This window comes from Glossina fuscipes, unplaced genomic scaffold (genome assembly GCF_014805625.2).
Source record: "Glossina fuscipes isolate IAEA_lab_2018 unplaced genomic scaffold, Yale_Gfus_2 3, whole genome shotgun sequence".
Taxonomy (NCBI): Eukaryota; Metazoa; Arthropoda; class Insecta; order Diptera; family Glossinidae; genus Glossina; species Glossina fuscipes.
Window position 1 is genome coordinate 6,006,638 of NW_023998417.1, and position 25,474 is coordinate 6,032,111.

The 25,474-nt window shown below is 31.7% G+C and overlaps 1 protein-coding gene across 1 annotated transcript in view; it reads right to left on the minus strand.

Annotated features, from left to right (window-relative positions):
* Positions 1-25,474, minus strand: part of LOC119634350 (protein kibra) — a 43,745-nt gene continuing 18,271 nt past the window's right edge. The window contains exons 2-9 of the mRNA XM_038028437.1: positions 5,193-5,494; positions 3,456-5,124; positions 3,205-3,385; positions 2,678-3,131; positions 2,297-2,602; positions 2,096-2,216; positions 1,796-2,005; positions 1-1,704 (exon numbers count right to left, since the gene is read on the minus strand). Of these exons, the coding sequence (XP_037884365.1) occupies positions 1,284-1,704; positions 1,796-2,005; positions 2,096-2,216; positions 2,297-2,602; positions 2,678-3,131; positions 3,205-3,385; positions 3,456-5,124; positions 5,193-5,494 (3,664 nt within the window). The 3' untranslated portion in view covers positions 1-1,283. The remainder of the gene's footprint in view (positions 1,705-1,795; positions 2,006-2,095; positions 2,217-2,296; positions 2,603-2,677; positions 3,132-3,204; positions 3,386-3,455; positions 5,125-5,192; positions 5,495-25,474) is intronic.

The window sequence follows — 25,474 nt, forward strand, 5'->3', positions numbered from 1 at the left end:
TTGTTTTTTTTTTTTGTTTTTTTTTCTTTTTAGCTTAAATGAAAACTCAACAAAAACGTGAGCGCTTTACACATTCCTTACGTAATTAATTATAAATTACACTAAAATGTTTTCTCTCTTTTTTTTTGTTTTTTTTTTTTATAAAATTTTACATATATAATCAACACTAACTAATATCTTTCTCAATATTCTTCCCTTTCATTCTTCACGATTTGTAAAATTTTTGCTTAAACGTGTTTAGCATTATGGAAGAACTAACTTTTCTTTTGACACTTTAATGGTATTTCGTAAAAATATTTATAAAAAAAAAAATTATGCTACAATTTCATTAAAAGAAATGTAAGTTTTAATATAAGGCACAATTTATCTGTCGTTTCTCTCTGTATTTCCTCTTTCTTTAGTTCCTAATAAACATTTATGTACTCCACGCGAATGTAGGGTGTCTCATTGATTTAGCAGCGTTCCTTCACCTAACATCTTCCTTTCTACTAACATCTTTGTCCGTTACGTGACATTTAATGCCTCCGTATCGAAACCAACTAACGTATACGATACGTTGTCGAGTCCTATTGAGCTTTGCAGAAAGTCTCGCTCAATAATTTCACCAGCATGTTATCCCGTAACAAAACCTCACATATTTGTGGGTATTTTTGCAAACTTCAAGCAAACTTTTGATTAAATGCTGGATTAATTCACAACAATTAAAATTGTTGAGAGGGGAATTGGACTGAACGTGTTTGTCGGAATGATTATGCGACAAAGTTTTGCGTCGCAGCTGACCGTAACGTAGTTTAGAACTGTATTGTGTAACTTTCATTTCTAGAGTCAAGTATAGATCTATACATTTCTTTCGTTTGATTGTGTTGCTGCTGATGATGTCTTAGCTAGTAATGTCTCTATGAACAATTAGGGCGGTAGTCAAACGGTCTTCAAACTTCCCCAAAAGTTTATTATTTCATAATTAACACTGATAGCGTTTGCTAAGTCAAAGGTGACTTGGAAAAATGTCGCGATATGAACTCAAAAGAAGCTATCGAAAATGAAGCGCGCTTATATAATGATCCTATGAAAAACTGTAGTCGTTATTAATAAATTAATTTTATATATAAATTTAAATTTAGCTTTAAGTTAAAAATTTTTAATAATCTCTGGCTTTATACATTAATTATCTATCGATCTCTTTAATCTCTCTCTCCGTCGGTCCTTTTGTAGGTATATGTATATATCTATCTATATATATATATATATATATATATATATATCTACAGTTAGATTCATTCAGCTTACACCTCAACACCGTAATCACGATCGACAACATATTCAAAACGTTGCTGTTCTTCTTGCTGCGTTTGCTTAGCCTGTTGATCTTTGGTGCTTTCTGCAGAATTTTTCTCTTCAATTTCTTCTTGTTTTGTATTTATTGCTTTTGAGTTGATAGCAGCAATGTTCATTGCTCTACGACCCGTTACTCCGCTATGGTTTTCACTGAGATTCTTGTTCCTTAAACTACTGGCTACCAATGCCGTATTAATTGCAATTGCTGTTTCGGCAGCGTTATCTTCATCATCATCATCTTCTTCTTCTTCCTCTTCTTCTACTTCTTCTTCTTCCTCTTCTTCAATTGAATGAGCTTCAGGAAGCGTAAAATCATTTGGCAATTCCGGTACCGATAATCCTTTACGTGTAAAAAAGGAAATTTTCTCTCTAAAATATAAACGAGAAAAAAAAATGAGAAAATAATGAACGAAAACATTTTATATGTTATATAAGCCATATTTATTGAGTATACGCTTACTTGAACGACACCAAGTCCGGGCACCCTTTAGGTACTTTAGTTTTGCGTAATTTGTAAATTTCTTTAGCAGTTTTCATTAGCAATTTTTGCAATTGTTTCTCTTCGGGACATTTTGCAGGATCAGCACGCTCAACTAAGCGCTGGAATTCTTCATTTTCAATAGCCCAAGCAGCAATCAAAGGATCTCTATTATCTCGGGCCTTTTCCAATCTATAGAAAGAAAACACAATGAAATAAAAAAAAAATATGGAAATTTTTTAAAAAAGCTTGATATGATTTCGTCCCGCTTGTTCAACCTACGCTGTCTTTAGATTTTGTAGTTTAGCTATTTGATCATTGAGGAAATCCAATTTGCTATGCTGAGCTTGCAAATCCAGCTCTAAATCTAAACTAGTGCGTGGTATATGAGTATGATGAAGTTCTGCAAAAAAAGAAAAAAAAAGTGTTGATGCTCCCGTAAATTTATTTCGCTTTTACTTAATCTATTTAATAAAGACTTACTTGTAGTAGGCTTTGGTGCTTTGGTGTGGAAACGTAAAGATCGCCTTTCGGCAGCACCGCGATGAAAGGGATGAGGTGTAACACCGAAATGCATAGCCGAATCGGAATCGCTGCGATTTAGACGGCAAATGTAGCGACTTTTACCCACCGCTGCTGACGGTGTAAATGTTTGGGATCTTTTTACCGGTCGATCATCATTGACTTGCTGTCCCTGTTGGGATCTTGATTTTTCAGGTGGAAATGCACATTCTGTATTTGTTTCCTTGTCTACGTACATGTAGGCATCTAAAATTTTTTTGGTGTAATCTGTGTTTTGACGAAAGGCAAATTGATCTTTCAGTTTCATCGCTTGAGATATTGATAGGATCTTTTTTTACTTACCATTTGATATTCCCACAGCTCCTTCCAGTTCCTCGTCGTCCTCTTCTTCTTCATCGTCGTCTTCTTCTTCGCCATCGCCTTCTTCTTCTTCTTCGTCATCATTAATTTCCAAATTTTCACGCACATCTTCAGCAATCTGAGCTTGCATTTCAAAAGGTGGCGCTTGGTTGCGGGTCAACGTGGAAGTTTGCGATGATGTTATCGTAGATTCATCGGACGATTCTTCTTTACTGTTCGCATTCACGGGAGGATGATGAGCTGGGGAAGGAGCTACCGTATTAACTGTCGAAGTACAGTGAACTGCTGGCACCGATCCCGTCGCTACAGTTGTTGCGCTGGTCGAAGGCATATCTAATGGTTCGAACGTCGGCATAAATTTGGAGCTCAATACATTATACCATTTTAAGGTAGAATCATCCGGATTGAATTCCGCCATACTTATTTGTACAGTGCCCTAGAATATATTAACAATTCTTAATTAATTCTAATTTTAAATAGGTTTGTTTTTTTTTTTTTTGGAATATTACTATAATTTCCTCCTTCTGACCGGTCATGCTAATAACTGTTACATGCAAACTTTTCGTTAACAATTTACTCAAAGTTATGGGGACAGCAAATGTATCGTTAAATACTGGTTTCTGAAAATCGGGCATGGCTTTTGTGCGTATGGACGTTAACGAATTCGGTAACAAGGCAGCTCGTAGGTATCTGTAATGATAAATAGAAAACAAATTGGGTGAAATATGGGATCAATTTTTTGGAAAAACTCTCGCCTTACACTTGTGAATTTTCCACTGATGAAGATAAAAGCGCTAGGAGATTGTTCGCTCGTTCTAGTGATACTACTAAGACACCTTCCTTTTTTAAATATTTTAAACCAATTTGCACTTGCGCCAATTCTTTGCGAGGTAAATGTGCCCGTGAAGCTTCAAAGACCCCCGAGTCACCAGCCACCGACTCATTACTTACGGCTGCCGATACTGAACGCGTATTTGATGTGGATGATGAACGACTTAATATCTCCTGCGGTAAATCCAGCAGTGATGGCTTCTCCGATATCGGCGATAATGGACCTATGTTACGAGGCGATGACATATTAAGTTTTTGCAGTTTAGCTTCTAGCATCATGCAGTCCAAAACCGTAGAATCTAAATCGTAGGGATGTGTTCTATTCGCAGACGTTAAGTGAGCAGACTGATAGAAGGACTGTAGTACAGCGCCAGCATTAGCGTACGTGGGCTCTTCTTTTAACAATTGCTGCTGGGACACATTAAGCTGTGTTTGCTCGGTGACCGGATTGTATTTCATTGGCGAGGCGGGTGGAGTTTCCATAGAAAGACTACTGCGCGGTGACAGTGAAATTTCCGAGGATTGTTGTTGCTGAAGTTGCGGATGACTCATTACTTGATCAGAGGAAGTTTGCTGGGCCAACGGTTGAGCTTGGTGCGGTTGGAATAGACGTTGCGATCGACGGTGCAAATCAATGACATCGATTTGCGGATCTATTGCGAAGGGATCTATATAAATATCTGTAAAACTCAGGGCACTTTTGCTGCTCGCCGTAGAAAGAGAGCCCATGCTAGAGCCACTACTAATCGAGAAAGTGCTTTCCGAAGAAAATGATTTCAATCTTTCTTCCAACATTTTAGTTGACTTAAGAGCCTCTTGCAATTTACCCAAAAGCAATTGTTTCTCCTCATGGAAACGCAAGCGATTGTTAATTTGTTGATTAGTGGCTTCATACGCCTCGTTCAAATCTTCCTCCAATTTTCTTCGCGTCTCTTGAATGACTTGAATTTCTTCGGAAGTGCGAGACTTAAGCGAAATGCTATTTAATTCATTTAAAAGTTTTTCCTTCTCTTGAATTAAAAGAATGCGATCCTTATCTGATTCCAATTGACCGGGTTCTATGCGATCGACATGATCAGCTAATTGTTGTTGCAGACGTTTTATATGTTTGCGCCATTCAGCGTATTGGAGTTTTGTTTTTGCCATTTCGGCAAAGCGAGCACCGCTGTTTAAATTATCACCGGGGCCGCAAAGATCTGTTTGCGAAGCCACACAGACACGATCAAATGGCGACGATGCATTCATTAGATCGGCATTTTCTTCATTTATCTGTTGACGACTAAGTTCATTTTTAATTTGCACTAGGCTACGCATCAACTCTTCACGGACTTTTTCTCCCGACACTAGGGATTTGTGAACTTTAAGCATTTCCTCTCGTATAGCTTGCACTTCGGTAATATCATAACAACCGTTTTGACGAGCGTTAATCTTCTCACCTACTGAGTATAAAGTATTCATGCCACGTTCAGTATAAGAAATATCATTGGTTATATGATTCAATTCTTGTTTCAATTGGCGTACGCGTTCCTTGGCCAACATTAGATCAGCCCTAAGCAGTTCAGGATCATGGCGACTCAACGACGACGAAGAAGAGCATACTAGAAAATTTAAAATTTAATTAAAAAAGTTAATAATTTGGATCAACAAATGGATTAAATATACTTACAGCTACTACGACTTGCTGCTAATTTATTAAGATGATTGTATTCTTCTTGGGCTATTAACAGCCTTTGTTGTTTAACATCGTACATTTCACGTTTATTTTCCAATTGATCTTGGGCAGCGGACAAATAATCACGCAACATTTGCTCCTGTACACTTTTCCATTCCTGGCGGGGATCTTCTAATTGCGTTGTCTGAGCAATATGATTAATATAATAACGACCTATGTTAGGATCATAGGCTTCCTCCCAACCTACCGGCAATTCATCACCTACACAATCCTCAAAAGATTGCGGTTTTGTGTAACTATAAATAGCGTAAAGAAGAAAAACCTTCCAATAAATAATTAAAAATAAAATATATATAAAAAAAAGGAAAGGAAAAGAAAAGAAAAGAAATTTCAAAAGTGGACTGTGGTATGCCTTAGCTAGCTAGCATTCGGCAGAGCCAGTTCCGGTTGTTGACATTACTTAATATCTATATTTTATATGTGCTCTTTTCTAGAGATTTATCTGTTTTCTAAACAAAAAAACTCGTTTAAAAGAAAGCAAAAAAAAAAAAATGAAAAAAATAACTCTTGGCGACAACATTTGTCTGCTATTCGTTAGATCTCCGTTCTGGTTTCTACAATATATCAGATATCTTGCGATAAGATTAACAATTCAAATTTATTTTGATCTCATAAAAATTCTTTGCATTATTAACGTAAATAAATTGCGTTTATCTACTTTGTAAGAGGATAGTTAAATTTCAAGTTGTTCTATTTTTGCATCAACAATTTATTAGATCACATAAATGGAAAGAAAGTAAGCAACAAACACTACAACTATTAATCGAATATTTAATATATTAGTCAATACCTTAATATTGCCAAAGTCTTTAAAGTCAAATATTGAACACTTTGAACATTTTTTCTTGCATTAAATGTAAAGTGAGCTAAAGCTATTTGTTTGTTATGGCCTTTCAAGTGGTATTTTCTGCATTCCTTAAGTATCTATATATTAAAAAAAAAAAGGAACATCAACTGTGTTATCGTTAATGATTAGTTTGATGAGATAAAAAAAGATTTATCAGGAAATTTTTTTTTGTTGTTGTTTTGTTTTCTTGTTTTTGAATAACGTATTAAATACATTTACACAAGTGTATCTTGTACTTATGCATGTCCGTATTTGTTTCTGTTGTTGTAGTTGTTGTTGTTGTTGTTGTTTTATTGTGCTGCTGTGTGGAATGTGTGGAATATTAAAATTCTTTGAAATTAATTTTATGGAGTGTTAAAATTAATTTCACATCACGTATTTTTTTTGTTTTTTTTGTTTTTTTTTTCACTTTGTTTTTCTTTGTAACATTTTATAAAACAATTCAAAACATTTTTGTGAATTTTGAGAATTTTGTTTATGAAATACAAAATTCAGTGAAATCTTTCGACATTAATTTGTGTTCTCGAACGCAAATGCAAACGTTTTAGGGTGCTCGCTGCTGTTGCTGCTGCTACTGCTGCTGCTCTTGTCTCACAATTTGACAAGAGGCTATAAAATGCCATTAGCTGGAAATATAAACTTTAGAAATTCCATCAATTTTGCAAACGAAGTGAGGCATCGCATAAATTGCAAAATAATTTTCCATTTTTTTGTCATTAATACATGATAATGATATTTATCATATGATTTTTACAAAACTATAAATAAAAGAGAAAATCCTACGTTCTACTTCGGAAGGAATTTTCACACACATCTGTAATAGTAGACAGAGACAAGACCAGACAAACGCTCAAAGATGGTGAAGGCCTGCATTTACATCATTTGAACCGAATCCCTTCACCGTGTACCCTTTTTGGCACACGTTGAAAGTCATTTGTACCTTGTGTTGTTTGATGTAGCCTTGTTTACAATACGGTTTGAGATGTGCACCGATAACGGCACATATCACATATCTATCAATTGCCAATGAATATTTCAATCGTTAACTAGGCTTGTACTTCATAATAAATAAACAATATACAAAAATTTTTGTTTGTCATATGGCCTGTTCTATTATTTGAATATTTAACTCTATAAAAAAAAATTTACATATCCCCTCATAAATAAAAGAAGGGGAAAAAAAAAAATACACATATATGTATTTTTTATTGAAAACCTACCCTTTCGCATTTGATGTATTCGAAAAGAGTACACGTGGCTTGAAACATGTCAAAAATAAATCGTTCATTAGTTCCACTTTATTCCGTTCGCATTTGTCTCCTCAAAGTGGGTCTCCACTGCTGACGGATTACGTCAATAGCTGCCCTAAATTGAGGGCACATATGCTTTCGCCCGATCCTTCATTCTATGCATGCTTTTGCAGTTATTTTTTAGAACGGATTGTGGACTGACAGGTCCAATTCAATGCAATTCGAAACAGATTTAAATCTCAAGTGCGACAAAGCTTTCTTTACTCGTAGCTATAGTGAATGTTCAACCGGTAAAGGCATGACATTTATCGATCGAGCACATATCTCCTGTCTCTTTGTATTTCTTCTCTTTTTTCTGACAGCTGCCGTCCTCTGAGTCCGAAGGGAGTCATATTAAAAAAAAATATTCGAATAAAAAAATCGTAATTTTATAAACTTTATCCGAGTTCTAGTGACCAAGACCATAGTAAAAACAATGTCACTCTCCCACTTCTTAAAAGTTTTAGTTGTATGTACTTTGTAGTTTAATGGAGTCTTTTAAAACCAATTATATGCTGGAAATTTTTTCATTTTTTCATTCACGACTGGATAAACTAAACTAAAGCTAAACTATGCATGAAAACGTATCTTTTTTTTTTCAAAATCCTAAATGAAAACTGCTGGAATTGTCTTATGTCAGCTAGAGATGTCAAGAGTGAGATCAAACAGTTTTAGGAAGAAATTTGTTTTGCATTACATAGCGTATTTAACGAGTTTTTACAACACAAGTCAAAACTGTTTCATTTAGCATTCATTTCTGCTGATAGGAAGTAATTACTTTGCATCTCGACTGATATAGAAAACCATAAGTAATAGTAAAACAATTTCTTTTCATGTTAATATCTAATGGCAGGTTCAAGTAATATTGAAGCTTGCATTCGAAGTCTGTTAGTTTAAATTACTTTTTTGCGCATTAAGGTTCAAATGCTTTTTAAATAGAAAAATAAAAAAAAAAAACAAAAATTTGAAAGATAGTCAGTCGTACTGAGTCTTTTTATGATTTTTTTCAAAGCAAAGGGAGAAACAGGCTGATAATTACTTCAAAGGTGTGGGCAATGTGAATGTGAATGCTACAGATAGATATGATTTTATATAGGATTGCTTCTCTGTCTGCGGAAATCTGGGTTTTTTTTTTTTTAAAGTTGGTGAATAGTGGATTAAGTCATGCAAAAATATGTAAAAATTGCTTATTCTCTTCTATCAATATCCAATGTACCTCTCAGCTTATCGAGATCGTTTTTTCTATTCCGGTAGACATTTTTGTCCAATTTATTCACGTAAGTATACAAAATATTCCTTTTATTCATTTTTATGTTTCGCGATTAATCATTTAATCCATCGCTCCTAAAAAAAGAAGCAGATAATCTTAACTAGAGTTTAGTTCGCTAGCTTACATAAATTATTATAATAATAACAATAATCCATTAAGAAGTTGAAATATTCCGTTAAGAATAGCCATTCTTGATTGATGCGGTTGTGAGCATTAAGAAGTAGATGGACAAAGACTCCGTTGTTCTCACTATTCAATTTTATAGAGTCTATCAAAGATATTGAAGGATTCATCGAGACATCGATTTGGATGTAACTAACATCTTAATGCACACAGAGTAGCACATATTGTACTTAGTCTATGTCTAATGACGCTAGTATTGGTTTAACCAACACTTTTCTATTTAACTCTGAAAATTAGTTTACGAACTAGGTTTCGTCTTTGGTTATAACAGGAGTCTCGCAAAGGATTAGTTTATTCGGAGAGTCATTAAAAGGCCGCTATCTTCATATATTTGATAGCTGATATCGCCATGCTTGCATTGGAAAAATTTACTTTGATTTTGCGCGATAGGTTTTGTTATTGTGCCTTACGAAATACGAAAAGACGGAAACAGCATTTTCGGCGTACTTCGTTCCAATTACTAGCGAAAAGATAAAGGAAAGGAAAGGAAAGGATGAATGGACAAAACATCAGTGCCAAGATCGCTTTGCAAAATTTCAGTTCAGTGCTTTTGCATCTGAAAGGACAGTACAAGCTAATAAAGGCAAAATAAAGACCAAGACAACTAATCAGATCACCGAGAGTTTAAATCTCTTGATATCGACCGAATTCTTGATAAAATATTTATGCACTACAAAGAAATCGATATTTGTTTTGGCCAAAAAAACTAAATTTCTTTCCGAATCACTCAATTGATTTGCTGAAGAACGAATATGCATCTCGTGGTCTTTGATATTTGTTTCGAATTTCTAGATATTATGATAGAGGGATGAAGTAGTTATCGTTCATCTACTTTCTTCGTCAGTCAGCGAATGCTCCGCTGCAAGTACTGACAGCACAAAGTAATCGGTTGTTCCTTTCTAAGCGCGTTTAAGTCTCTCTCTCTTGACAACTTTTCTGGCGAGACGGCATTCCTCGCCAAGCGTGACAGCTTTTCAATCATCTTCAAATGTATGCGAGAAGTTTCCTTGTCTTTTGTCCATCTTTTTTTTTTGGCCGAAGAAAATTCCTTAGACCACTTGACAATTACGAAAAAATTAATGTCGATAGGTGTACTTTAGAGAATTTGTCAAATATACACCACAAGCTTTCCGTGCATAAAGCGATATAATTAATATAATTAACTGTGATAAATATCTGAATAAAACTTTCTATTATGTGTTCTGTGTGTTTTTAAAATTAAAATCACAAAAATACTTTTCTTATGTAAATAGTTTTTTTTCTTTTTTTTTTTTTTTGTGTGTAAAAAAATTTAGAATTCAATTAGAAGAATAGTTTTTTTTTTTCGGTTAAGGCAGGCAGACGTGAGAGTCGACATGAATGAGTTTTTTTTTTTTTTTGTTTTTAAGGGGGAAAAAAATGTACGCCTGACGTCAACATATTGCGAATTATTTTTGTTGTGTTAAAATAATTGATAAGAATGTATAGAATTTTTTATTAAATTATATATGAGTTGAAAATGCAATTGTTATAAATTGCATAGCCTACAGCGAAAAAACGCATTATATTACGATTTGTTATAATTTTTATGACATTAAAGCCAATTCGATTATTAAAGGTTTTAGTTTTATTATAAAATAAAAATATATATTCGATTTTAATTTAATAGTCTTTATTTTTCCGCAATACCGCCCCCACGAAGTTTAGCTGTCATTCAATTCAATTGCTTTTCGAAATGAATGTTATTATCGTTATTATTGTTATGGTCGCTGTTATTGTTCGCGGTTTATTTTTATTTTTTTTCATTTTTTTTTTTTCAGTTTTTTATTCGTAATTTTACTCCTAGTTCTGTATAGAGCGACTTTAAGTAAATTTTTATTGCTTGTGACAGGTCAGTTTAACTCATTTATAAGGTTTCATTACGTTCTTTTGTTTTTTTTTAGATTATTACCGTTTAAGGTTTATCGATTTTTATAGCCTCCATTTTAATAGAGATGGAGATACGCTGATGTTGTCTTTTCACTTGTTATATATACATGCTAAAGAGGGCATATATTAAATAAACTCAAAAAAAAAAAAAAGAAAAAAAGTTAAATATGTATATTTATACGTATATTTATGTTATACATAAATATATACGATGTGTGTTCATAACAATGAAGGCGACCTCGTATTTTTCTCGAAAATTTTTTATATATATTCACTAATACCTTGCTTTGTGTTCTTCAAAGTAACACCCCTTAGATATAAATTACTTGTGGCAGGGCATTTCTCAATTCTCGAGGGTCATGTGATATGCACTTTTTCATATTGACTGTAGTTGTTCAAGCGATGCGGTCTTTAGCTCCTTAATCATGGCATAACTGCTTGCTTTCATGAATGGACCTTTTCAATTTTAGGAATAGTTCTCAGGAGGCCAAGTTCAATGAATTCGGTGTTGTTTTTGATCAAAACAATGCCGAAAAAACAATGATCTGTAAAATAGGCCGTTATCGTGGTGTAGTATCCATTACGTTTCATGTCCAAAGCATTCGAAAAAATTGCCTACCATAGACTCACCGAAAGCTTTAGTCGAAATTTTCTTCATTCATTCTTCACTTCATTTCATACATCACATAGGGACATTAGTAGACATTCTTTGCTACGTTTTTTTCGATAGCAAAACATCTTGAATGAGAATACTAACCTGCATATATCGTACGTTAGATTCAAGATAGCATTGGATTAGAAAATAATTCTGCACACTTTCCTCTAATCTTAAAATTTACTGTGTTCATCACATTTGGACGACAAATTTTTCAAATTTCCCTCATTTCTATCTTAAAAATGACACATTTTGTGCCTAACTGTACTTGATTACCATCAAAAATATAATCTTTGCATTTAATTATTCATAACTTTTTAATTGCTTTGTTAAATTGAATTTTTTCTTTTCTTTTAATTATAAAAATGTTTAACAGTTTTTGATGTCTTTATAGCCGCCACTATTGTATCGATATCTACGTATGTTTAATATCTAATTTCTATTTAATTTAATTTTTTTTTTTTTTTTTTTTTTTTTTGTGGTTTAAATTCCAAAGTCAAAACAATTGTAATAAATTTTTGCGCCATGAATACGTTCCGTGCATGCTGATTAAGTATTTCAAAGCACACTTGATATATAACCGTAGCGGACAATAGAAACTTATTCGTAATGCAAGCAATTTTTTTTTCCCCTTTTTTTTCATCAAACAAAAAATATAAAAATTTTCTATAGTTATTTGCAATAACTTAATATTGATTTATAATAAGTGCGTTTTAAAGAAAAATTAACATTAAAAACAAAAAATAAATAAATAAATAAATAAAAACATTGAACTACACTATTACCGCGCCTTCTAACTGAGTATATATTAAAAAAATTTTTTATTCTTTTTTTTTTTTGTAGACAAACACACATAAATTTTGGATAATTTTCTTAACGATGTCGAAATGTGTATATCACATAAATTTATGTACAATTCGTTTCGATTTTTAACCGTTAATTTGCTTTATCAATCAACGAAACTATAAAAATATTTTCAAACGTAATCACAAAAGCAATATATTAGACTCACTACTACAGGAAAGAATGTTATATTAAATATTTGCAATCGTTCGTTGCATACATTGTCACTGTATTTTAATTTCATGATTTCATTTCATAACTGCTCGCTCGCCATTTCCCTGGACCTTTATTTTGCTAGAGGATTAAAACACGCTCCAAAAAGGTCTTAAGTCATTTGTTGTTTTTAATAAATCATTACTTTGGCATTAATTTTTATTTATTTATTTTTTTTTTTTGATAACGAATTCAAATATTTGAACAAAACTAAAGAATAATATTAGATATCATTCATAACAATTAAATAACTGAAAATTGATTCAGAGATATTATAAAATCCATCATCGCCATCGTTTGTCTCCTATTAGAGCTTGAAATATACTTTACGAGAAAAGAGCAGTCTCTTTAGTAACTTTAAAGTCTAGCACCGAACACAGAAAAATGTAAGAAAGCTTTTCGTCCACCGTCAGATGAATCTTGAATGCTCGTTATAGCTTCAATATCTATTGATTTATTGTCTTATCCCTCTTTGCTTGCTTCAATCCGCGCTCTAATTATTTTTAAATTAATAGAAGGCAAACTATGCCTATTTGAAAGTTTCTCAAACTTAGACACTTCCAACAATAGACGAATGCGGCTAAGTCGACCTAGACGACATTGTCGATATCGAGACTGTGTATGCTTCATAGGATTTTCAAGTGCTACAAAGAAATGAACTTGTTTCGCATTGATATCAGAAATATTTTCCATTTAATCTAACATGTTGAACTTCTTACACAGACTTATAATAGATAATCTATAATAAGTGGCATTTTGCGATTACTGTTGCCACCCAACAAGTCCAATATACACCTGGAACCTTTGGAACCTTTCAATCGAATAATATAGAACTCGTATCATGAGTTTGCAAATGTCACATATGTCAGAGCAAAAAGCTTCAATGGACGGAATGTCAACACATTCTTGCCCCATTGCAGAGAAGCGAGTGGTATAGTCATTCAAAAGCTGGCATCTTAAGCGGCATCGAGATTTTGAAATATTATTTACTTATTAGAACAAATAATATATGAAATGAAACGTAGCTTCATAGAAGCTCTAATATTTAAGATCTTAAGTCGCATAAAGCAGGAAGACACCTGCGCACAAGACACCTTTTTGTACGCATAATAAATGCCGCTATGATGTTGCTAAGCGCTCTTCAAATCCGTCCGAAGCTATTGTGTCATCATAAGGCAAACATGCCTTAAACAGTTTTATAAATGTTAAGTGTTCAGGATTCCTCTTCAACTACCTAATACTATAATTTAACTATTCGTAGTTGGAACATTAATCTTATCTTTTGAGTGGTATGAATGGGACACTGACAAAAAAAAAAAAAAAAAAGGAAAAAAAAAAAACATCACGAAAAAGAAAAAGAAATTATAGTCCCTCCTTACACTGACATATCTAGCACTTATTATTTTTATGATTTTCTAATACGATTCACAACTAAAGAAAATATTGCTCATCAAAAATAGATGACAGCAATAAAAAAAGATGAAGGCGTAGACTTTGTATTCGAAAAACTGTAACATAACGTAGCAGTAGCAGCCCAATTTCCAGAGAAAGTATGCTTTCATATCTAAGCTGCAGCTGCAATACAATAAAAATATACTCTACCCGTATAATCGCGGAAACAACAGCCCTACACAATTGATGGCAGACATCTAATCTTTAGATTTTTGCACAGTACAGACAAATGGACCAAAGGTTTTCCTTAGAGAAGACAAAAATGTCAAGGAATGCAATCAAATTGATTAATCAATGTCACACTAATCGGTTAAAAGTACATTCAAGCCTCCATTGCAAGCCTTTCACAAACTTTAATATACCCCCGTGATGAGTATCACATGAACACATGAACACATGAACACATGAACAAATATAATAATAGCAGGATATATCTGCATTCCTAAGGTTTCTTTGTCAGTATGTATGTATGTATGTATGTGAAAAATACAAAAAAAAAAAAAAAAAAAAACGATTAGAAAAGTATTCTGTTTTTAATAAAAATTTTTCACTATTTTGACACTTCCTACGCGTTATTTTTGAAATTCATCAACATTCTTTTTGAGACGTTTATCGCATGTCTCCCGAACGGAAATACATTGTCTACGAAAGTATTTTAAATTCATTTATTGTTTTTGTTTTTTTTTTTTTGCTTTTTTTTTTTGTGGATTTGATTTTTAAATAAGTCACTGAACTGTGCGGTATATCTGGTTAGGTTGCCTTGATTATGGCTTACTTTTCAACTAAGCATTTGACGCCACTATCAGTCACTACTGACTAGAAAGTTTTCTTAAGCCATGACAAACTGGACAAACATATTTCAATAATAGTTGAATGATCTTCAAAACGTTATCCACGATACAAATAATAACTTGCTCCTGTTTTTCATCAAGCGTTTGTAACATTAAGAAATCCAAACATATGCAAGCAACAAAGTTAGATTAAAAGTTGATCGAAATTTGTTTACAGGATCTTGACATCGAGACGACAGAGATTTTTCAATTAGTTTAATCGTAAAAGTGGTAAAAAAAAAATAAAAAAAAAAAAATCACTTCACTTCCATTCTAAAGTGAATAATTGAACGCAAGAAAAAATAAACATAGGAAAGTGATTTCCTTTACTTTTACTACAAAATTTTGTCATATATTTGTAAAAAAGTTCTTCTGATCCTCGATACATTCAAATTAAGCAATATATATATATATATATATATTTACTTTGCTAGATAAGTGTTAGGTGTCTATGATTCGCTTTAAGACGAGTATAGTTTTGTTAGTTGTATTTTTCGAAATATTTTTATGATAATATTTAACTCCTACTTCAAAATAATTAATATGAAAATTATACATATGCATATACATGCGTGTATATGCAAGCATAGTATCGATTTACATAATATTTAAGAAGCGTGGATGTCTTTCATAGAAACATAATTAGTATATCTAACTTAAGTGGAGATCATTAATATTAATCCTCTGCCCTCTTCGTGTAGGCGTTGATTTTAATGGTCAAATATTACTTTCAAACTATAATTTAAACTTTATTCTGCCTAAAAATCCTGACAGTGTATGACTGTACATTCCCATATATCTAGATTCGTATGTAGTTGAGAAAAACTTGTATTTAATATATTATATAATATATATCCTCAAGCCTTTATTGCAATAGATATATCATTAGAACAAGAGGTGAATTGTAAAAGTGAAATACTCATCGCATTTGCATTTGATTAAGTTAAATAAACGAAATCAAATATTCGATGCTTTGAAAATTAATGGCAATTTAGTTGAAGCCACTGTTGATTATTGGATTAAATATTTGCTTATATAACTTTATTGCTACAGATGAAAGTTTTTATCAAATTTTGTTTTTTAAAGTCAAACCGATACTTTTTAACGAGCTTAGGCTTATTTTATTACAACGAACGTTTTATAATGAAAGCGCTTAAGCAAAGAACCGTTACACTCATTTCGTTTAAAGTTTTATAAAAAAAAAACAAAAAAAAAACAAATATATTTTAATTATCTTTTTCTCGTTTCCAAAGATGATGTTTACCAGTAGATTAACAAGATCATTAGGGTTACCTGCTACCGTAAGATTGATGTACATATTACATAGACTTACATTTTGCTTAAAAATTTTTAACAAGAATTTATTGATAATCGTAACATATAACTATATTCGTTACTTCGATCGCTTATCTTTCTGTTTTTCGAAAGGTCAACTGTCACAAAAACTGAGCTATTAAACTATGGACATTGCAAAACATTGACGTAATGCGTCTATAACTATGTGTGCAAAAAAAAAAACCTCCGCAACCTCCTATTCATAGCAAGCCTTAGACGAACACTTAATATAGGATGGAAGACGAAAGCATCCAAAAGTACAATAAGAGGATAAGCAGTGATAGAAATAGAAAAGAACTTCGAAATATTCCCCACAAAATGGGAAAACCAGCCTATATTCCATAACAGTTCTTAGTTTCTAATCTAAATGTTGTTCAAAAAAACTTCGCATTGTTATCTACAAATTTCGAATGAATTTAATTGACTTACTGACATACCCACAATAATTAAATACAGTGCAGAGGACGAATTAAAAAGAATATGAGCAACGGAATGAACGCATTGGTGCAGGAACTCCAGAACCGTTCCTAATCTCGTTTAACCTAGTTTCGTTTAATAAAAAAAAAAAACAAAGTTGGTCTTCTAAATCTTTAGATCAAGCTTTTTCCATCTTTCAGGCCGTCTTAGTGCCTTCTCAGCCATTATATAAATCGCAGAATTATTCCACATCAAATTTCCAGGATAATTGAAAGGAGCTTACGAATATTATTAGGTAAAGAGAAAAGTCCGCAGTGTTTTTCTTTATTAAATGCATTAAGAGCAATGGAACTGTGGTAACAATAACCTTATTAAATAGCACCTGTGAAAAGTAACAGAGTTCGTAGAAAATTTAAAGGGAAAAATATTGTTGTGACATTCGTTAATCCGAAAAAGTCAAAGCAAGCAACTCAAGTCAAGTTAGCGACCCAATCTGACTAATCAAATCAATTAAACTCCCCCCAATGCGACTAATTGAGCTAAAGCGTCCGAAGTTAACCGGCCATGTCTTTCATCATGACAATACTATAGTGCGTATCCTTGATGACTATATCCAAATCGAGAGAGAGAGAGAGAGAAAGAGAGAGATTGATTTGAAAGTTTTGACGCATCCATCGTATAATACAGGCATGTCCTTGTCCCGCTAATACTTCTTCCACTCTACATTCTGATTTCACTCTAAACACTATTATTGGCTTAAAGATGCCTTCGAAAGAGAAATGTGAAGATCGTTTGATTCAGTTCTCTCCTCCGCAAATGCAGAAGCTTCGCAAGAATGGCATAAGAATTTTACAAGAACAATGGCAAAAGGTTATCGATCAAAATGAAATATTTATGTGATTTAAAATATGCACTCAAAATATAAGAATTATGTCTTAGAAGTTCAATGAAAAAGCGCTTCAATCAAATTTTCCCTTTGCCCAATACCGTAAGCTTCTAATTGCTGTACAAGTTACTGTGACTTTGAACAGTCCAATTGAATTTGAACGATCAGACAGATAGATATGGCTAAATTGGTTCAGTGTAAGTGTGTGTGTGTGTGTTATAGGGATTGGCGCTGTATATGGAATCGTAGAAAGCCTATACCTTAGTTAAATATGCATATCGGACTTTTATTACATATGATGCGTAAAATTTCATAAGAAAAATTTTATTTCATTTTTTTTTTTTTTTTTTTTTTGTTGTTTATTCTCCTACTTTAACAGACGACGAGGAAAAGTTAATATGTAGAAATTCTTACAGTAAAGGAAAATAAAACAATAAAAGAGAAGGAAAAAAAAAAAAATAATAAAAAATTTTTTTAATGAACATAAACAAAGTAAGACAGATTTTATGCATGCGTCATTAGAAATTTGAATCATTAAATATGCATATGCAAGTATGGAAAGAAAAACCATTAAATTTTTTCAAGCCGAAAATTGATATTTTGACACCAAAAAGAAAGAAAGAAAAGAAAGAGAAACAAATATGGAATAATGCTATCATTTATGATCCATTTTGCCTGCCTCTATGCTAGCCTACGTTTTGATAAGTACTCTAATCGTAATTCAATTGAATTTTTTTTTTTTTTTTTTTTTCTTTTCAAACTTTAAATAGACAGTCTGTTTGTTGTACTTTATGCAATTGTTTGCATTATGTATAAATGTTCATAAGTACGTATGCACGTACGTAGGTACGTAAGTATGCATTTATGTTTGTCTTGTATGCAAGTGTAGGCATTTGCACATTGTCATTAACAAAACAACTGTTGTGACCTTCACATACCAGAGCAAACGAATTGAGAGTATTGAGCTCGATATTTTGTACTCTGCATTAGTGTGTGTATGCACATTACATTAGTTGTGTTGTCGTATTGCTCAAATTATTGCTCGTATATATATATATACGTACCTACATACATACATACATACATACATACATGCATAGATACTTGTATATCTTTACGTTATTAAATACTGAAGAACACACAAACATGCATGCATACGCATGCACACAATAGTTATCTACATATTAGTAAACAATTGAATAATGTATATACAGTAATCAGGACAAATAAATCATAAATAAAAATAATTTTTATCAGACATTTCGATACTTAAAAAAGAAAAAAAAAAAAGAAAAAAAACATTAAATAAATAAAATATGATACATCAGAAAAAGAAAAAAACATAAATAAAAAAAACATATATAAATGTGAAGATTGATACGCGTATTAAACTATATTCGATGATATGATTAATAATCGAAGAATTTCACCCTATTGTTGACTTCCTTGTGTGTTTGTTTTTTTTTTCAAAAATTGTTTGAGTTATGGTGCGTGCTTCGAGAAGGTATGTCATTCTTTTGTTTATTTAAAAGATCATTTAAATCAACAAAAAAAAAAAATAATAATAATAATAGATTTTTTTGAAAAATTTACGTTTTCTTTACGTTTCTAAATTCATTTTTTTCCTTCGTTCCACTAAGAATTGGGCGTTTTCCCTGGCAATTTCTGGTCTTCGAATTTTCATGTTTCGACAATGGACTACAAGCGTTTAACAAGCATTTACTTTTTGTCGAGGGAAAATCCCAATGTTAATGAGACTCGCGGTATATTAAGTTTTTCTTTGTAGAAGTGTATAATAGGCTATCAACCTTCAAATCAAATTTATTCATACATATTTATTCGTAACAGCTCGTCTATCAAAATATGATTATTCAGAATTATACTGTCAACATTCAAATTCAACAAATAACAACGAGTTCTGTCGTCCAGCATGCGACGATTTAAACAACGTCAAAATATAGTCCGTTATATCTCTTAGTAGGCAGTAAAGATAAGTAAAGTCAAAATTTTATTTTACTAATCTTCAGTTAGGATAAGAATTGGCTACAGAGACACAGCCAAACACAATCGTACCCTGGAGTTTATATCCACTCAGATACGGTAGTTACGTCCTTGTAAAAGTATAGAAACAGATTTTGATTGAAATTCGCGGAATGTGACATTTTTGTCTTTATTTGATTCCATAGTCCATGTTGTTCAAAAATACGTATTTCAAATTCATTTGTCAATGCAGCGCAAAATTAGAGTTGATTACTTCTCGTATTCATTCTCTTTTTGTTTTCTAAGCTTTTACAATAACTTTACAGCAATTTTTTAGTTAATTAAATTTATTAATAATTAATTTTTAATATCTAGCAAAAGAAAAAAAATTTATAAAATAAACTAAACATAATAAAATTGGTTTGTTGTGGGAGTTACGGACTATTTTTTTTTTTCCTAATTTTTCGATTTCTTAAAATTTTTCTTCGAACGCTTTATTGATCTGCTTAAACTTGAATTATAGACATATATTGTCGGTAATAATTATAAATGGTCGCGCGAGAGAAGTCGATGGTGTTAAAATGTCTTAAAACGTTACGCTTATTAAGGCATTGTGTCCTACTTAACTATATCAAAATGGCCCGAACAGAAAAGCAAAGCAAATACATCTTCATGACGCCTTGTCCCTCCGCATTACTATATATTCAGTTATTACATATTCAGTTATTGTAACTTTAATTGCAGGCAAAGATTATTTAATGGAAACTATCATCTGATCACGCTGAAAATTTCGGGAACTACTAAAAATGTAAATAAATTGAAAACTAAGGAAAATTTTTTATAAATTTTTATCTTTAATTTGGAATGTGTATTGACTCAAAGTCTCATATAAATGTTAATCGAGAGGATTACAAAATTCAGTAGAAAAATAACTTTGAACGCACGCTCGGCACTGATGAGCTATTCAATGACAAGAAACTTTTGCGATTTCAATAACTAAACTTGAACTAATATATATATATATATATATATATATATATATATATATATATATATGTGAAATTCTCCTCATGAGATTTTTGTACGGACATTGTCTTCAATTATTACCTTTTATCTACTGAAATCGCGACAAAAACCGCCTTTTCACAAATGTCAAATCTCTAACTACATCATATCAAGACTATTATCATCACTGACTGTGATCGCATTATCCAAAACAGTAACGTCATGGTACATAAATCCGTACTGTGTATATGTGTGCTTGATTGTGCATGTATTAGAAAATAAGTTGTGCTTAGAATACCAATTTATGTCATATACTTAGATATGGTTGAAGGTGGATGAAATATATGTGCATATGTATGTATGTATGGATAAACGTGAACGCGCGTATATCTAACATATATGAAAACGTATATCTAGAAGAAGAAGAGTAAAAACAATACAGCAACAACAATAATATGTATAAGAAACGTTATAAACCGGCTAAGAAGATTGTCGTCGGGTGCTTACAAATGAAATAGTAAAGGAAAGAAAAAATACACGTATCAGTAAAAACTTTGGTTGGTGTTAAGCGAACGAGCATGATAAATAAACTCTCCTAAGTCCGTCACACTGACATATATGTCAAAATAAAGGTATTACATGAAATTAGATATTTTCGAGAATAAAAAGAAGAAAATAAAAATCTTAAGCCCTTTTCGGTTATTAGTAACGAATCTTAATACATAATACCATAAAACGTATAATAGTCTTTAGAATGTACAACATAGCCAACTAACTACACTATGCTAAGTTCATGTCCACAATATATGTACATATGCATATATATATATATTTTTTTATATTCTAACAGTTTACGTACACGACGTCGTATGCAATTTGAGTTAAACTCAGCACTTATAACTAAAACGAAAATAGGTGTGATTTATAATGCATGCATGACAGTTCTGGGTTATGATCTTTAAGCACCCTGTATGTATGCATACGTTTTTTCTTTTTTTTTTTTTTTTTTTCATCATACAATCAAACATATGACAGTAACTATATATATTAAACAGCCATAATATTCTACATAAAAAAGCAACAGCTAGAAGTGGTAAGCGCGCGCGCACACACACACACATACACCTACTTTTATATATGCAAGAGTGTATGAAGTGTGCTTACGAATATAAAGATAGCTGCATGGCTGCATGCGCTCACGCATTTACACTTTGCAGTTTTAGTGTTGCATGCTTGCAATGTGAAGTCTATGCACGATTACAATATGCTACTCTATGCATCTATCTCTTTGCTCTGCAAATCCAAACCAACCAACAAAACTGAAACTATACAAGACAAAAAAAAAAAACTAAAAGAAAAAAATAAAAAGTACATTCTTTTCATGAGGGAATCGTAAATCCCTGCTCTCATAGTGTTACCATTCGGTTGAACTTCATTCCAGCGTTTAAAATACTTTGCGACAGCTTCTCAGTGCTGTTTACATACAGCTTCAATAAACTGAAATACACATGGGTTGAATTGAGAGCCAATGTTAGAGTTTTTCCTTCTTGCTGGGACAAATTTTAGAAAATCATCATCTTAGGTAAACATATATATATATATATCTCAAATTACGTTTTTATAGGCATTTTTACGTAGTCATGCTCATTCCATATTTCAAACAAAAATCAGCTAAATGACATAATCAAACACATCACCTCAATTAGTCAATGGAATTTTACATATTTTTATATTTATATATGTATATGTATTAATATTCCACTTTCCAAAGTGCTTCTTACATCATCGTATATTATAGGTTAAAATTTTTCTTTGCATTGCGTAGCAGTTGCAGTAATGAAAATTTTTATGTAAATTATTTAAATCTGGCAGCATTGTGCGCGAGCATCAACTCTTTTTTTTTTTTTTTTTTCTTCTTATTATTTGCTATCGCATAACGAGTGAGAGCATTTTATAGTAAACTATATAGCGGCGATAGTTTTTGCAGTTAGTACATTTTACTCTCAGAAGAGTTGAAAACACCTTTCATAAGAAATGTACAGCAAAGTAAAATTTACTCCCAGAAAATATTCGCAAATAAAAAAAAATAAATATTCGCAAAAATATATGTTTATGAAACTCGCGGAGAACATGTGTGTTTTTATTTGCTTAAACGACATATTTTTGTGTACGCTGCGGCTGTGCATGTTGGAGCGGGCAACAAGTCACCAGCCTTTGGCACTCTACTTACTATACATTAGTATAGTTGTATATACATACATTCCATTTTTTAGTTGATATTTGCAATATTAAGTTTGTAAATTTTACACATACACTCGTGCATATCTTCGCAGCTGGTATGTATGTATTTGTACATATTTAAGCAGCTACGTAAGTTGTTTTAAGTATTTATGGTTCATATAGCATACAATCGTTTGCCTATATAAACTACTGCATGCTTGTTGTTTTTCTCCTTGTGTATTGGATTTGCCGATGTGTTTGCATGTATGTATTGTATGTATGTTCATAGCACAAATAGCAAAATTGTGCACTCCGTACAATTATAGAAGAACTTGTCAAAACCACATTCCATACTTGCTTGTCGACGTAAACGTTACAAGACTATAAACGTATGAGCAATTGCGCGCGAGCTTATTGTAAAATTGTTGCTTATTTATTGTACTATACGCTATTATTGCAATCATTCGTTTTATTGTTGTAGTTGTTGATGTCGTTGTCGTTGCCGTTGTTTTTGCTATAGTTGTTGCCCATGTTGTTTTTCTGCTTTTCTTTTTTGCTAGTGATGTGGTTTAATATAAAATATTTTTCAATTACATACTATTTGAACACAAACTGTTAAACAGCCTCATATCTATTCAGTTTATATTGACACAACAACAAAATCATATATTATGAAGCATTTGATGCTTTTTTTTTTTATACAAGCAAAGGTGCAAAAATATTTTTTTTTTATTAAAAAAATATATGAAAAACAACAACAACAGCGACAAAACAACCAAATCATTAACAAGGTTTGTTTTTTTATGTTTAATTTCTTATGAAAATATGCTTTACTGCGAAAAGTTTGTGTAGGGTGTACTTAGTCGTATGTATTATGCTAATACGATTTACTTTTCATCCATTGTTAACATATATTAATGATCAGCATCAAGAGCTTAAATCATGTAAGATGATAACGGGTTATATACTTTAGGATCAAGTCACTTTAAGGATAAATAATAAAAGTCTAGACTTTCGGGGTTTACATTAATAAGATGCAATAACAAGTACCAACAATTACCTAACATTTCATTTTGTCTTAGATATTGTATAAGAAAATTGTCACTGTTTCAAATTTTAATCTTAAGAATTTTCATGCACTTTATGTTCAAAAAAAAACTAACTACAAACTACTGATTTTTAGAACAACTTTCTCTCAGCTCACATTTGTTATTAAGTTACCGTTCTATATAAGTTATATTCTGCCCTTTTTAAGCCTTAACATTATGAAATTAAAACAATTCCCATTAGCAGCGCAATAGTACCGTTATTTGTCTTATATATATATGTATGTCTAACTACCTCTATGGAGTTAATGCCTCTATAATTAACTAATTTTTTCACTGTCTATTACTCTTTACGTTAATTGCATCCATCCATGGTGGACAATGAACGAACTTCTTCCTTTATCAATTAAAGCAAGTTTCGTACAACTTGCGAGAGACGTACCTTATTGATGAGATTACTGGACACTATGAACTTTATTCTTTTCCATTTTTCTGAAACATTTTATGTGTACTTACACTTATTTGCCCTTAACATGTTCAAATTTAGTTGCTCCTTTGCATATCTCAAAGGTTTTAGCGACCGTCGAGTGTTCTGAGCTATTGCCCATTAATTAATATATCTGTTATATGTATCATTAGATTGTTGATTGAAGTAGACTGTTTAATTTTTACCTTTAAGAATTTCTTTCAAATAAGACGACATATAATTTATATAAACTTAAACTTGTATTCAACTCAGCTGTGTACCTGCTTAGCATTTCACTTCACTGATTTAAAATTCATCCACTTAGCTAGTGGTTATCTTTAATACATTATGGTAATCTTTAGTATACCAAACTTATATTTTTATTAAATTAATGTATTTTTTGAACAATCGCTTGAGTGGCAATAGGCAAAAAATCTCGTCTAATAAGTTCGGTGGAGTTTTTAATAAAGCCGGATAGCGTTAGATGCTAACGCTTTTAAGTTTTTTTTCTTAGAATTATTTATTTCTCTGGCTAAATTAATAATAATAATATGAATAATATCTATCAGCAAATCATTACTGTACATAAACGTGAACGAATTAAAATTAAATTCCCCGAATAAATTATCGTTGATTATTGTTCATGTTCACTGTAAACTTAACGAGCACCGACTTAATCTATTTCAATGTTGCTTTCTTGGGCGGCAATAAATTCCTTGAATTAATTGTTGATTTTACGATATAATAAATATAAACCATAATTTTTTTTTATAAAGCTTAGCATTTATTTTGTACAGACGTCGTACTGACCGCAAATATATTTACGTATTTACATTGGCTTTTGACAGTCAAGAAAATTAAGTCCTTATCCAACTCTGTACTTGGCCGATGAGATGAAATGTAAAAATTTCTCCAATCTTTCTTTCATAATAGCACTCATATAGTTCCAGCTAAAATAATAATTGAACCTTTCTCCTCTCTTGACCACAAAAATTTCTTTTAAACATATACAATGTTTGCTTTGTTTTTTTTTCTTTTCTTTTTTTTGTTGTTTTTTTATTTTAATTTTTTTCTTTCAAGTGTTGAAAAATATTTCAATATTGTACGTAGGTATGTATGCACGCCTATTTATAAATCAAAAATATTTTAAATATTTTCTTTAGACTTTTTTGTTTATTTTGCTTATTACTTATGCATGTATTTGTGCTCCGTTTGTTTATATATATATATATATAGGTGATAATTATCGTGCCAAGAATGCGGCATGTGACATTTAAGTTAAAGCATAAAATATTTAATTTTAGATTTATATTTATTTTTATGTATTATATTATCATCTTATTATTTTTCTACTAACAGAGAAACATTCCG